Source organism: Macrobrachium rosenbergii, chromosome 23, assembly GCF_040412425.1.
Source record: "Macrobrachium rosenbergii isolate ZJJX-2024 chromosome 23, ASM4041242v1, whole genome shotgun sequence".
Taxonomy (NCBI): domain Eukaryota; kingdom Metazoa; phylum Arthropoda; class Malacostraca; order Decapoda; family Palaemonidae; genus Macrobrachium; species Macrobrachium rosenbergii.
The window spans coordinates 43,540,550-43,556,741 of NC_089763.1; the positions used below are offsets into that span (position 1 = coordinate 43,540,550).

Genomic DNA, 16,192 nt, shown 5'->3' on the forward strand with positions numbered 1-16,192 from the left:
TAGTTTGACCGTGAAACGTGTGTGATGTCTGAGTGTAAGGTGAGGTTGCAGAAAGCTGCGGTTGACCCTCACACTGTATGTTCTAACTGTAGGAAGCATATATGCATGTTGAATGATAGGTGTGATGAATGTGCTTCTTTGTCTGAAAATGAATGGAGAGCGTATGATAAATATGTGAGGAAGTTGGAGCGTGATCGACTGAGGAGGTCTTCCTCCAGGAGTGCTTCTCTTTGGGAAGTGTTGATGTCGAGTCCTAACTCCCCTGTACCTTTAGAACCTAACCCGGTGGTTTTGTCTCCAGCCCCTGAGATCGTGCCAGTGGAGACTAATATGCTTTCTTTGATGGAATCGATTTTGTGCATTAGAATCTATTGTCAGCTCTCCAAGAAAAGTGTTGTGAAGTGACTTAGTGCCCCAGTGTAGTGGAGGGGCGTCAGACCGGCCCCATCATGCCTCTAGGCCTGGACCTCTGCTGGACTCCCAGGACTCAGGAGAGAGCATGTTATTATAAAAAAGGAGGGTGAAAGGGGAACCCCACCAGTCTGGCGTCCCTCGGCAGGTCCTGAAGACGTTTCCCAGGCTGCCCAGGCGCAAAATGCTTTTGTCCTGAAGGATTGCTGATCTTCTGACACGTCCTCCCCCACGCAACTTGGAACCGCCAGGTAGACTCTGCAATCTCTTAAGAGAAGCTTTAAATCTAACGCTTAAAAACCTCTCTCTCCTACTCTGTGCTCCTCGCCAGAGTTTGTGGATCGCTGCCACTGTAAAAGAAGTACAGGGCGTCATCCGAAGAGAGACGTTTTGAGCGCCCAAGAGCTCTCCCAGCATCAAGAGAAGAGGATTAGGGCGCCCCAGTCCTTCTGCCTCCAGGTTATTATTTCTCCAGAGAGAGATCATCACCAACGAGGACCCTTTTGCCTCCATGCAGCAGCAACTCTCCTCATTCATTGCAGAGAGAGTCCAGGTCCCGATTCTCCAACGGAAGGATGTTAGACTTCCAGTGAAGAGATCTAGGCGTTCTCCTTCTCCTGCTCCTCGTTCACCTTTAGCTGATTGCCTGCTCGTTGTGGAAGGAACCCTAGACTCGTCCCGGAGGGTGTTGAGGAGGACCGTCTTGACGTCACCCCAGGACGTCCTCCCTCCCCTCTCGTTCTAGACGTCATTTTCACCCTTTTTGTTGATGACGTTCGTCAGCTGCCAGAACGTGGCGCTCTGAGGGAAGATCCAGATTACACCATGCTGCCAGGCGTGGCGGATTGGGCGCCAAGAAGCTCGTCATGCTGCCAGACGTGATCCCGACAAACGTTTTTGACTCCCTTCAAGACGCTCCACCTGCCGTTGCTGTCGCTCTTACGTGGGTTCCTGGTTCTCCTGCTGCTTTGCATCGCCAGTTCCTCTTCCAAGCAGAGGTCCCTTAATAATGTTTCCTCTCCAACTTCTCTCTGCTCTTCCCCGCCCGATGTTGGAGATAGACTCCAAAAAATCTCGGAGTCTGAAGATGAGATTAAGGATCAGTCCTCGACTTGTGGACTACCAGATTCTCGAAAAATTTGAAGGAATTGTTTCCCGACAAGTTTCTGCCGAGTTGATAAAGCTCCTCCTTCTCAACTGACTTCGACTAAGTCTAGAAAGCCCTATATTTCTGAAGATGACTAAATCGCTTTCCACTAAAACGGGCCTTCAAGAAAGTCCATTTGTGGATGGACTCCGCAAAGCTCAAGGAAAGTCTTCTTTGCCCTTCCCCTTCAAGACTCTCGGAGAAAGCGGCGATGTGGTATGAGACCGAGAAGACTTAGGCTTACGTCTTCCTTCCTCATCTAAGGGAGACTTCGCCTCTCGTTGATTCGAATGGAGGTCTCATCTGGTCGACGGCCAAGGTTCCCTGGACTCTTACGGAGATGGACCATCTTTTGAAGGGCCTTTTCAAGACGATAGAAGTTTTCAACTTCCTTGACTGGTGCCTTGGAGCTTTGGACCTTAAGTCTTCGGAGTCAGGACTCGATCTCCTTGTCGGACCTTTTGAGCATCTTGTCTTGCATGGACAAGGCGGTCCGAGATAAAATCTGAAAACCCTTGGCCTGATGAATTTTAAAACAAAAGTGCTCAAGAAGAGGTCACTCTTCTGCGGTTTCGCCATCTTTTTAGTCCGTCTCCTTGGCACAGAAAGGAGAACTGTTGTTTGCTCCCCTTTCTAGTCATCTTTTCCCGGCTTCGATGGTAAAGGACATGCTGCAAGCTTGCAAGAGAAGACCACACAGGACCTGTTGGCTCCAGTCATCGGCGCCCTGCGGTTCCTGTGACCTCGGCGACGTCAACCCGTCAGCATTCACCCAAGATGAAGAAGCCCTTTGGTGCTGGGTCATCTTCAAAGCCTTCTTCTCGAGGAAAGAACCTCTCGAGAGGAAAAGCCCTTGCTAGAGGTAGGGGCAAGAAGTGATGTGATTCTCCTCCAGATACCGGTGGGTGCCAGGCTTCTTGCGTTTTCCGAACCTGGAAAGTGAGAGGGGCAGACAGTTGGTCCCTTTCGGTTTTGAGAGAAAGGATACAAGATCCCTTTCCTTTCTCCCCTCCCTTAAGCCTTTTCAGCCCTTGGACCTCTCTCTCCGTTAGTGCGGTCCAGAGAAACAAGAGATCCTGTACGACCTGCTGCGGCAAATGCTCGTCAAGAGAGCAGTAGAACAGGTCTTAGACCTGGATTCCCGGGGCTTCTACAACAGGCTGTTCCTGGTCCCGAAACAGTCGGGAAGTTGGAGACCTGTGCTGATGTCAGCAGCCTGAACCGCTTGGATTCGTGAAAAAACTTTCAAGATGGAGTTTGAGTCTGTTCTAGGAGCCTTAAGACCAGGGGATTGGATGGTATCCCTCGACCTTCAGGACGCGTGACTTCCACGATGTCCGATACATCTTCAGTCAAGGAAGTTCCTGAGGTTCGTCTTGAGGGGAAAGGTGTATCAATTCAGAGCTCTTTGCTTTGGCCTGTCCACAGCTCCCATGATTTTCACCGTCATCATGAGGAATGTAGCAAGGTGGCTGCATCTGACAGGCGTCGTTGTGTCGCTCTACTTGGACGACTGGCTGATTCGAAAGGCGTCATCGAGGAGAGGTGTCTGGAGGATCTACAAGCAACTTTGAACCTGGCGAAGAACTTTCACCTGCTGGTCAACTCCGAAAAGTCACACCTGACCCTTCCACAGTCCATCGTGTATCTGGGGATTCAGATGGACTCAGTGGCTTTTCGGGCTTTTCCGTCCCGAACGATCAACAGCTGTGCTACGGAAAAGTCCTAGCCTTCCTAGGGAAAGAAACATGTTTCAAAGTGAGGGAGTGGATGAGTCTGCTGGGGACCATTTCCTCACTGGAAAAGTTTGTTTTCCTAGGGAGACTACATCTCAGGCCTCTTCAGTTCTTCCTGCAAGACAACTGGGAAGACAAGGAAAATCTCGAGTTGTCTCTCAAACTTTCCCCGAGGTGAAGGAGCATCTCAGGTGGTGGTTGGATCCTCGAAGCTTTCAGAAGGCGTGTCCCTAAGCCTTCCGAACCCGACCTAGTGTTGTTCTCCGGCCCAATGTCGGGGTGGGGAGCAACACTGGGAAGAGAGAAGTGTCAGGCACCTGGAGAGGGGAACAGGTGACCTGGCATATCAATATGAAAGAATTAGGGGCGATTCTTCTAGCCCTTCGATTCTTCAAGATCAAGTGTCCGGTCGCACAGTCCAGGTAAACGCGGACAATACCACAGCTCTAGCTTACCTGAAAAAGCAGGGAGGCACTCATTCTCGTTCCCTGTTCTTCCTTGCAAAGAGATCCTGTTGTGGGCGAGTTCCAGGAACGAATTTCTCCTGACGAGGTTTGTAGCAGGCGTTCAGAACGTGAGAGCGGACCTGCTAAGTCGCCCATCAACTGCTCCCGACAGAGTGGACTCTGAACCAGGAGGTGTGTCAAAAACTGTGGGGTTTATGGGGTCGACCACGCTTAGTAGACCTGTTTGCAACATCAAAGAACAACAGGCTTCCGCTCTACTGCTCTCCTGTCCTGGATCCAGGAGCAGTATCAATAGACGCCCTTCTTTGGGACTGGTCTCGTCTGGACCTATACGCTTTCCCTCCCTTCAAGATCCTGGGAGAAGTGGTCAGGAAGTTAGCGTCGTCGCAAGACACAAGGATGACTCTGATCGCTCCGTATTGGCCTTACAAGGAGTGGTTCCCGGAGGTAATGTCGCTTCTGGTAGACTTTCCAAGGGTGTTGCCTCTTCGTCCAGATCTACTCAGACAGCCCCACTTCGAACGATACCATCAAAACCTCTCCGCTCTCGGTCTGACTGCGTTCAGACTATCGAAATGCTGGCGAGAGCGAGAGGTTTTTCACCAGGTGGCAAGAGCTATCGCGAGAGCCAGGAGAACATCTTCGATCGCGGTTTACCAGTCGAAGTGGGCGTCGCTTTGACAGTGGTGTAAACGCAGAGGGATTTCCTCTTCCTCGACCACTGTGAGCCAGATTGCAGACTTCCTTCTTTTTCTTAGGGAAGTTCCGAAGCTGGCAGTCTCCACTATTAAGGGATATAAGAGTATGTTGTCGGCGGTCTTTCGGAACAGAGGAATAGATATCGCCAACAATACGGACCTGCATGACCTCATTAGGTCGTTCGAGACGACTAAGGTGCATCAGTATTTGGTTCCGTCTTGGAATTTGGGGGCCTTTACGTGGTTCTTAAGTTCCTGATGCAAAGCCCTTTGAACCCCTTTCATGCTGCTTCTTTGAGGGACGTAACAAAGAAGACGTTATTTTTAGTTGCTCGCTACTGCAAAGAGAATCAGTGAGATTCATGCAATATCTAAGTTAATTGGTTTTAAAGGATACGATGCGGTGTGCTCTCTTCAACTAAGTGTTTCTTGCCAAGAATGAGAACCCGTCTCACCCCTGGCCCAAGTCCTTTGAATTGAAAGGTTTGGACGGGTATTCTGGGTCAGGAACCAGAAAGATTGCTATGCCCTGTTCTGGCTCTAAAGTTCTACTTGGACAAGACTGAAAGAGTCAAGAGGTCTTTTGGATAGGTTATGGTGCTCGGTGAGAAGACCTGACGTCCCCATGTCAAAGAATGCGCTGGCTTTCTTCTTGAGGTCCACCATTCAAGAAGCGCATAAAAGTTGTCAGGAGAGTGACTTCGAACTTTTGAAAGTTAAGGCGCATGAGGTTCGGGCTGTTGCAACGTCAGTAGCCTTTCAAAAGAACATGGCTCTGAACGATATTATGAATGCCACCTATTGGAGAAGTCATTCTGTGTTCGCCTCTCATTACCTAAAGGACGTAAGAACAGTGTATGAGTCTTGCTGTTCATTGGGACCTTACGTTTCGGCTGGTACGATCTTGGGAGAAGGAGGCAGTACCCATCCTATCCTGTAATGTATGGTTAGGAATAGTTTTTAAAAAATTTTTGGTTGTGTTTTTATGGTTGTGGGGTAGACTGTGGGGGCAGTCTTCCTTTTCCTTAGTTTTTAACTAGTCACGATGTTTGGTAGGCCAGGTGGTTATTTTTGTCTCTTTGCTTCCTTCTTGAGGGCTATGATCTGGTCACATAGTGGTCACGTCCCGTTGACAGATCATCTGGAACTCTCCAACCATATAGGTCTCTACCTCGTTGGAAACTCCAGTAAAGCAGACGCAGACTTGGGTGACAGTAATCACGAAGTCAGCTATGCTAAAAGGTAAGGAACCAAGATGTGTAATCATCTACATTGTTTTGTTTCTCAATCCTATGCTGTCTCTGCCCACCTCAATGGTGCGATTCAGCTATATATATATCTGACAGGAACCATTTTTCATGAACAAAATGATATTTTAATGATAAAATAAGGTTTGTTCATACTTAGCTGGCAGATATATATTCTGGATGGTTTCCCACCCTCCTCCCCTCAGGAGACAACGGCACTATGAAAATCTGAATAGAAAATGGGAATGGTTCCTGATACCCGCCTCCCAGCGGACAGGAATGGGTACTAACCACCTGACCGGCCACTCGTATGCCGTCTTCAATTTGAAATTCTGTCGGACCTTCGGAGAATACAGCTATATATATATCTGCCAGGTAAGTATGAACAAACCTTATTTTATCATTAAAATATCATGTTTCCAAATAAGGAAATAAAAATGTATAAGTAAATTATTAAAATACAAGGAGAATTGTATTAGGGTAGTAATACATTGCATCTTCACTTGAACTTCTGAAGTTCCAATTGCACGACATCAGGGAGGCTGTTCATAGTCCAATGGTGTGAGGAATAAAGGACCTCTGAAACTGAGAAGTTCGACCGTGAGGCACCTTTACTTCATGTTGGTGCTGCTGTTTAGCGAATCTGGTGGCTCTCAACAGGAAAAGGGGATTAGGGATCAATTGTGAATGTGAAAGACTTCTGTTAAAATGCAGCTTATGAAAAATTGTCATACAGAGACCATCCATTGATGGTCCAAGCCATAACTGCTAATATTTTGAAACAGAAACCTACCACTGTGAACCACTATAGCTAAAAGAGATAAATCTCTGGCAGAAGCAGACATCCACACAGGAGAACAGTATTTTAGTTAAGGAAGGACAGGTGGCCTAAAAGAAGGTTGCAGTGATTTTGTTGCTGTTATAAATGTATGAGGCCTTACAAATACTGTAATACCTAACTTTTGTGCAGCATTTGCTGAAACGTTCATTAGATGTTTCTCAAAAGTAACCTGCGAGTCAAAAGTTACACCTAGAATAGTTGAAGCTTCAGACTCATTTAGCAGAGTCCCATCCACCTACACCACATCAGTAAAAATCTACCAGTTGGAATTAAAAGGAACTTTTATATGGACGATTTTGCCATAGATTATTCAGCATCTCGAATAAAACATGCAGAACGAATCATTAATAAAAGCACAATAAAAACATGAATGGGCCTCATCTGTAGGCTTTAAATTTTCCATGGCTAAAACTTGAGCAATAATATTTTATTATAAAAATAAAAAGTGGAAAAAAGGTGGAGAAAAAGATTTAAAAATCAGAAACCATAGTATACCAATTAGCCAAACAGCAAAATTTTTTGGCTTAGTATCTGATACCCACTCCTTAACTGGAAAGCCCACATAACATACATGAAATCAAAATGTAATAGAGCATTAAATCTAATTAAAAAACTATCAAACACTACTTGGGGAGCCAATAGACATACCCTTACTGCACTGTATAAAGCAACAGTGCTGTCTATCAAAGATTATGGAAGTGAAATATATGGCTCAGCATCAGAGGCAATGCTGAAAACATCAGACCCAGTTCATAATGAAGACTGTAGATTATGTTCAGGAGCCTTTAGATCATCACCAAAGTCATCTTTACAAGTTGAATGTGGTGAACTCTCTCTAATGAAGAGTGCTCTGAGAATTCAGACAAATGATTCTCCAACCAAAAAATTATTTGGATTAAGAGATGTATTTATAAACAATCATCCACCTCCTTTCCCAACCAATTAAGAGTTAGAAGATTGTTTGAGTTGCTGAGTATGAATATACAATTACCTTTAATGGTAAAATTACCTCCTCCTTGGACAATGAATAAAATGAGAATTTCTACACACTTAAAATATTTATCAAAAAGTTATTCATAGACAAAGTACAGTAGAACATATAATCTGAAAAGGTCCACATTACACCATATACACCGATGGATGTAAGTCACAGTACGGAGTGGGATATGCTGCAGTATCCCAAGACAAAACGTATCAGTTCTCTCTACCAGACAATGCTTCAGTATTTACAGCTGAGTTATGTGCAGTAGCATCAGCCATAAAAATAATTAAAGAAGTTTCATTTAATAATTTTGTGATATATAACAACTCCAGAAGCACTATAGAAGCCATTCAGAGTTACAATCCAAAAAATAATATTGTACAACAAATTAAGTTTTCACTCCACAAGTTGTGTAATAATGGAAAAAATATTGAATTATGTTGGATCCCTGCCCATGTAGGGATTAAAAGAAATGAAGAGGTTGATAAAGCAGCTAAAGAAGCAGTCCACATGACAAGGGCAAATGTAAACATCCCTATAGTGACTATAAGGTATATAAAACAATCATTGTAAAAAAATGGCAGAATATATGGAATGCAGAACGAGAAAGTAATAAATTGAAACAGATAAAATCCTATGTTGGAAATTGGAGTTCATCATATCAGAGAGAGAGAGAGAGAGAGAGAGAGAGAGAGAGAGAGAGAGAGAGAGACACGCTCAAGTAATTCTGACACGTCTTCGAATAGGCCATACTCATTTCACACATGGACACTTAATGAACAGTCCACATGGCCCTCCACGTGAATGCCCAGAGTGCAAAGTGATGATAACGGTCAAGCACGTATTGTGTGAATGTCCAAAATATAATCCGCAATGATTATCAGATTTTGGCATTAGATCAATGAATGAACTTTTGGCAGAATCTTTTACATTTTCAGTAATACCGATTTTAATGTTCATGAGGCACTGTGATTTAATTATTAAAATATAAAAATATAAGTAAATAATAAAAATACGAAAACCCTTAGGGTATCTGATGAATTTTAAAACAAAATTTTAAAATAACTTCTTCTGAATTTTATTATATCTTTTTAGTGAATATATATGGAAACGTAAATACAGTATAAATGCATTTATTGTGTGAGTATGTTCCAGTATGGGAGCGCATGCCGTTGTACTGTTTTTAATATCATTTTTACTCGTTCATCACTATACTGAATGACCTATTTGGTCCCAGTGCTTGGCCTCTGGCCTAGGCCTGGCATTTCATTCAAATCCTTCAGGCCATCCCTATGAGAGCTGACAGTCAGCTTAGTGGTCTGGTTAAACTATTTTAATAACAATAAAAAATTCACTGATCTGGTTCATGTCTTGATTGAGACTGATGGCATCTTCATTTCTCACAAGTGGAGACTTGATTACACCCACAAGTGTAAAGAACCTTTATTACTGTATTGTCTACTGTGTGCCATGAAGAGTACATTGAGAGTTGAAACATATCAGCTGAATTTAGATTTTTTGGAGGCAATTCAGATGTGAGCTTTGAATTTAAATTTGCAGGTTGGCTGGAATCTTCACAAGGTTTTGGCTATAATGCAGGAATCACCAGTAGAGGTAATTTTGACTATCAAGAAGCCACCCCGACATGCAAATACTCAAATATACTTCAAACCTTTTCGTCTTCCTAGTAAAAAACGCACTTATTCTCCCTGGGCTAGTTATGTTGGGGCTTCAAACCGCTATGATCTTCATAGTATTCCAAACCTACCATTGACAAGGTGAGTAAGCACTTAAACTCTTTTACTTTAAAAATTTTTAAGTTTTTTATATGACTGGTGAAGAGATGCTGTAAAGGTATTGTTGTTATAAATTGGTAATATTGGACCACTAAGTCATATTCCTTGACAGTTTTAGAGTTTGAACAGAAGCTTTGGTTCTTTTAAGAGGTTTGAAAAATTTGAGCAAGATTGTGTAAACTAAGTTTGGGCAGCTATAAGTCCTCTTAATTGTGTAAAGATTCGTGATACTTATTAGTTTAAGCAGTTCTGTGATGGTAACTTTAAGCACCAGTGGTTTATTGGGAATGATTATCCAAAATTAATATACAATAGATCTTTCAAAGTGTACGATTTGACAAAAACTTATTTGGGGTCACCAAGTCGAAGAAATTTTTGTGTATATAGTACTGGAATACACAAACCCTAGATTTTTAGTGATTTTCATTTTATTATTAATATTATGATCACTGTAATATGTGTATATTCTTATGGTACAAGCCTAGTTGCCATAGACTTGACTAGCAGGCTTTTACAAAGTAAAATGCAGGCTATTTTTCAAAAGACAATACAGAAAACAGGAGCAAGAATCAAGTACTTTACAGACAGAATTGATGGCAAGTATATAAAAAAAGCTGAAATATTAATTATTTAAATAAACAGTGGTAAATATTTAAATAAATTGTGGAATTCAGTTTGTATCTAGCCCTGCTAAATTAATGAGAATCATATTCGATAAATTGTGGAATTCAGTTTGTATCTAGCCCTGCTAAATTAATGAGAATCATATTCGATAAACAGTATAAAGAGGACTTCTTTTTACTAAAGGGAATTGTAAAGTACTGCAGTTTGTAGGTGGTTATGGTTTTGTAAAAAGGATTGTTCTGTGAAGTCTCAAACTCAGTCATTCCCAAATTCTATTTAATTTTAACTTAATGTCTCAGTGATTTTAGTGACCTTAATTATACTGTAATAATGTATACTTTCAGGCATGTTGAAAAAGAGCCAGTGACACTGGAGAGTGAACCTGAACCTCGCCCAAAATCATCAACACCACCTCCTGCAGTAGCGACACCTTCACCACAAACAGAACCCTCAAGGTAAGTCAGCGTAGTCTGCAAGCTCACAACCTAGTAGTTAGTCCATTCCTCAGTAAAAATGTGGCCAGAATTACCATAGCCAATATAATCTTTTAGTATGTGGCACATGTATGCTTCTAGCTCCCATTTGTTGAACCCCCCCCCAATTTAAGTTTGTCTAATTCTTGTGGTCAACATCTAAAGAACATGCAAAAGGAACTACCACCATCATATGGCCAAGTACACTTGTGGGCAGTGCCTTTTGTGGAAAAAGAGTAGTTACATCAAGCAATAGGAAATTTCTGCATTTGCTTCCAAAAATTGGTAATTTTGAGCTCATATGTAAATATATTTTTTATTTCATCCTTATTTCAGTAGAGATTTCAGTATTTATCTCAATGGTTTGTGCATAATTCTCCGAAATTCCTAGATATCATGCATATTCTTGTTTTGCTTAGAAGTGCTATTATCATAGCAGAGTATGAAAGTTTTTTTTTCATGACGCACTGTTTATTGCTACCAGTGATTTCTCTTAGAGAAGGTATTTTTGGGGGTGGGGGGAATTTGGTGAATTCTCTATTTGGACTTTAGTTCTCTCATTGTGTGTAACAATATCTGATTATGGGGGTACTATAGTTAATGCACTTTATTGAATACAGGTTTGGTAAGTAGGTATTTTGTGGTAAGTTCAGTTATCTTGTTTTGCTTCGCTGTTGTAATTTTATCGTTCTCATTAGTGGGTCTGAGTATTGCTGTATAGCAGATAATGTGAATGCAAAGTTACTGCCTTATTTTACAAGATTTATTAGTTTTAGATGTTTCTGTATGTTTTTGCTATTACAACATTATGACCATTTTGGCAATGGCCTTACTATATTTATTATAGATATTATGTTAGCACATTATACTACTACTGTAGTATAAGTGTTCATTTTGTGATCTTTATTAATAGCATTGGTGCTTAATATGTTGATGTCAACTGCATCCAGTTTGTTTTTTGAAGTCCTGTGCCTTTTTATATTCATGTTCTGTAGCTCTGTTATTTTATTATGTAAGGTGGATTCTGAGGTCTTTCATTGTAGGGTTACTGTTGTCGAGGCCATCATTAAACGGGTAAATTGAGGCAGTGGAAACAAAAAGAAAGATATCCTTGCTTAATCCCATTAGGGAGATGGATTAGAGCTCATTTTAACTTATAGAGGAGTTGTTGGATGATGCAATCCCTCCTTTACCTAAGGGCTGTAAACATTTCTCCGTTTGTGCTGATGTTCATTTCTACTTGTGCATCTGGCACTAAATGTATACCCTTGCTTCTTCAAATGCTGGATTCTAAAGCAGTTAGCTTGCTGGCAGTAGTCATTGCAGGGGTCATCATCAATCTTTTGCTGCTAATCAAAGAATTCTTTCCTGTGATGATGAAAGGGATCATATCACTGTTCTGAAGGGAGTGTCGACTAGTTTGTATCACTTCACTGAGGTTAATGATGCACTTACCACTCAGCTGGAGTGCCCAACTGATGCTCACCTTTCACCTGTGTGTGTGTCAGGGTACTTTGGATTACATCAGGATTCCTCTTTGTGCAGTGTGCATTACGTGTTCTTGTATTGTTTTTAGTCTATACCCTGAGTAGTGCTGAATGAGCAGTGCCGCATGACACACTCATTAGCTATGACTTTGTGTAGAGAGAGAGAGAGATTGATTGAATGTTTGATTGATTTTCATCCTCCTGCTCATACAGTGTGCCCCACATGTCTTCTGCAATAAGTTGTGTGTCTAACAACATCTTGCTGTTGGCTACAAGGTTCCTCATGCTTACCATTCTTTGCTTAATAAATGGCACATGGCCCATGGTGGATTACATGATGAAAGTGCAGTGCAATATGCAGCACTTTTTGAAATTGAAAACATTTGGCATGCCAAATGTTGTCTCACTCAGGTCTGCAGAATTGATTACATGAATTCTCATGAGGAGTATGAACAGCAACAAAGCCCGATGCGGATTGCATATTTAACATTTACCACACCAGGTTCAGGGGCTCTGTGTTGATTGCATATTATTTTCCTCACCCGTAATTGGTAATGTGTAGCATGCTTAGCAACATAATTACTTTAGTTGTACAGTATACTTTGTAATTTAATGAGCGCAGTGCACCCAGTTCAGATGCTTATTGTTGGTCAAGATTATATGTTGTATCACTTAGCCCCTCGGCATGATTTTTCTTCAAAAGCCCCTTCTCAACTACCCCTTGATGAATAACTTGCTTGCAGAGCATCAACATAGGGCTCGCAGTTGCCTACATAATGCAACATTCTTACCTACATCAATTGTAAAAGATGGTCTAGTGCAAGTACAATACTACAGCATGCTGTGTATTATGTGGCAGTGGGGGTGGTTGTCCTTACGCGTGTCCAGGGTCTGCTGACTGTGGGATTAGACACATGAACTGATGGATTTGAATTAAAAACAGGTTTTACAATTAATCAGATGATTAGCCTTTTCATGTTTCATTTACTGTTTTTTTCTTTTCAGGTGAAAGATTTCTTTTTAATAAGAAAATATTTTTTTCTGAAACTTATTTTTCATTCCACCAGTATAACTAACACATCAGGGAGTGATTCCGATGAATCTGATTTGGAGGACGATGCTTTCCTGTCAGATAGTGAGTTTTGTGGCTCGTCTCCTTTAAGTGTTCGATTGTACCACCCAAAACCTCGGGCACCAGTTCAGCGTCGTGCTACTATTCCTGGTGCTACAGCCCGACCTACATTTAGTATAGATCAGGTGAGAGAGAGCTGGTTTTATTTTCAAATTAATTATGTAGTAATGTTTGTCACAAAACCATTTATCATATACTTCCTTATTTCTGTGGATGAGGAAATACCTTACACTATGACTTGTATCATTCAAGACTGAAAAACTGCTACAGTTCATGTCCAGTCTTGCTTTTATTACTCACTTCATTTTCACTGTTGTGTTAAACTTAACATCAGTCATGCTACTTTTCATAGGCTTATCTTCATCAAGGTTGTGATTGTGCCTTCATTATCCATTCATCTTTTCATTTGTACCTGTTTTTCATTTAATCACTATTGATGTGCTTTTATGTTTCTTTTGTTGAGTGAATCTAGTTATAGCTGGCATATTGAATTTTCCCATGGCATTCATTTCATTGCTTTGTTTAGGCATGGTAGTGACTGCAGATTTTTGTTTTGAAAATATCTGAAATATACTTTTTAATTAATGAATTAAGTTGGTGTTAATTACTTGTGAAATGTTTAAAAATTTTGGATTTTTACATGAAATTATTTTCTGGTTACACCATAAAGGGAAGGCTGTGTGACTGAGGTTTTTGAATTGATTAAATTTAAATAGTGTGGGCCAATGGCTAGGAACATCTAAGCCAGTCTTAGTAAATATTTTCTTCAAAAACACTTTTGAAAAGAGTTGATGAACACACTTTTTCACTTGAGTCCATACGAAAAAATGTCATCCTGCATCAAAATGCTTAATATGTACTCCATAGACATTTGTCTGTTCCAGTTTACATGTGATGCCTGGAAACTTTAGCAGGTCATAAGTTGGAAGCTATCTGCATTGAGCACTAATTTGATAATTACTGTATATTTTCATGTATAAGACAACCTTTAGATAAGACGAGGTAAAAAATTATGACAAATTTTCATGACTTTATCTCATGTCTGTAGTATAAGATGACTGCAAAATCACAAATCCATCTGTGTATAGGCTAGCATTTGCAACAACAGATATCTTATGAAATACTGGTTATGTAAAGATGATGTTATTACAAGTGCTGTTATACTTACTGTATCCTTGGAAATTCTATGTACCGTATATACTTGAGTACCATGCGACTTTTGGAGACCTAATTTTGAAGCTAATTTTAAGGGGGTCGCATCATACACGAAATATGAAATTAGTGTGTGTAATATTCACATATTGGCATCCTATTATAAAATACACTACAAACATAACGAATATACATCTTTTCCATGGATCTTTGAACAAGTTATACATTACTTCACTGTATCCAGTAATATTGTATGTATTTGCATATTACTGATTGTTTTATAAAATACAAACATAGCGATCATGCGCCACTTGCATTGTTTAGGTTTTTGTGAACGTGGACAACAATACCCTCTGGGAATTTTTGTTTCAGCATTAGTTCAATTTCCGTTTAAAGATAACCATGGGGGAAGATTTCGTCCCATTTGCCATACACGTTAAAACAACAGTAAAATGTGTTCTTTCATGCCCAGTAGTTTTGATTAAAATACTTTTTTCTTCAATATTGTTTACGGTCGAGTTTGATGGCATATCAATGTTTAGGAGTGTCGTTCATGTTGCCAATTCTTGATAATTTATAGTCAGCGCTTGAACATTGTTTGTTTTCTTAGCTTCAGCTACAACTTGCAGCTTAAATTTAGCAGTATATTTCCTTGTGGTTTTTTCTCCATAGCAAATAAAGGTATAATGTAAAATATATATCAGTCCTATTCTATCAAATGTCATTTGTAACATAACCATAGTAATTGTTTACTATTGTACGATGGTTGAAATGCAAGCAAAACAGCTGGTTTTATCCGATTTGATTGTTCATAGCCATGGCCTAGACCATGTTCATAGCAAAACAGTTGTTTCTCATTCAGTTGTTTATGGCTGCACTCGTTTACTCAACGAGTATAACGTAACTAACGATACAGTACTTTTATCATTTGCTTTTACATTTTTAACTTTATTAACTAGAAGATGGGATGAAGAGATTGAGTAAAAGAGGTTAGTCCATGATAATCTGGTCTCTCAAAAAAGGAACTCGCATGATACACAAGATACATGATAAAATAATTTTTTATGGGTAAAGATTTGGGGTCACACGATGTGTGAGATCGCGCGTTAATTAGTATAAACGGTAAATGAAATGACAAAGTCGATTCCATATCATGTTTTTCCGACACGCATCACCTATAGGGGAAACCATTGTATTGTTTACGTTTCATTGCCGGTTATAAGCAACCCCTAACAACAGTATGATAATTATAGTACATAATAATTGTTCATATGACTGAATTGTTCTAAACAGTTACAAACAGCCTAAATTTTTTATGAAAAATGAATATAATGTTATCCTAAATGTTGTTATTACCGTAAGTACACTACGTTACCAAAAGATAAAGGTTGCTGTGCATGCAACCATAACTCGATATTTACATTTTGTCAGCTGGCTGACCTTGCATAGATAAAAGTTGATTTCATTGTTATGGAATTATTCTTTGAATAGGCTGTTTATTATGAAGATATGCCAATATTATATAAGGTAAAAATGGTTTTATTACCTTTATTATCACTTTATTTCATAATGTGAATCTTTTCATGTATGTCGGTGGTTATCGCATCGAGGCCGAAGCTAGCCTACTAATAAATATCACTTAGAATTCAAGGTTTGATTTTTACAATGGCAGTATAAGACAACTCCCAATATTTAGGGGTGAATTTTATGATTTAAAGGTCGTCTTATACACGGAAATATACAGTGCTTTGCCTTGTGGTAGTGCCCCTTAGAGCATAGACATGGGTTGTCTTCTTTTATTAATTTACCAGTACAAAGAATTTTTAAAAATATTTCTTGTCAGGGGACTATCCTGTATTCTTTTTTTATTAGCATATGTCACTGAGCTGCATATTAAGAATCAGAGAGTACCAAGTTTATAGGTGAAAAAGGTTCCCAGTGTATTGAAAGTTGTATATTATTTTAACTGTTATTGTGGCTGTACTAATCTTTGTCATAA

At 40.2% G+C, this 16,192-nt stretch overlaps 1 protein-coding gene across 3 annotated transcripts in view; it reads left to right on the forward strand.

Annotated features, from left to right (window-relative positions):
- Positions 1–16,192, forward strand: part of cnk (connector enhancer of ksr) — a 75,611-nt gene that overhangs the window by 17,171 nt on the left and 42,248 nt on the right. For all 3 annotated transcript variants that reach the window (XM_067125829.1, XM_067125830.1, XM_067125831.1), the window contains 3 exons: positions 9,090–9,307; positions 10,294–10,404; positions 12,977–13,166. In XM_067125829.1, the coding sequence (XP_066981930.1) occupies positions 9,090–9,307; positions 10,294–10,404; positions 12,977–13,166 (519 nt within the window). The remainder of the gene's footprint in view (positions 1–9,089; positions 9,308–10,293; positions 10,405–12,976; positions 13,167–16,192) is intronic.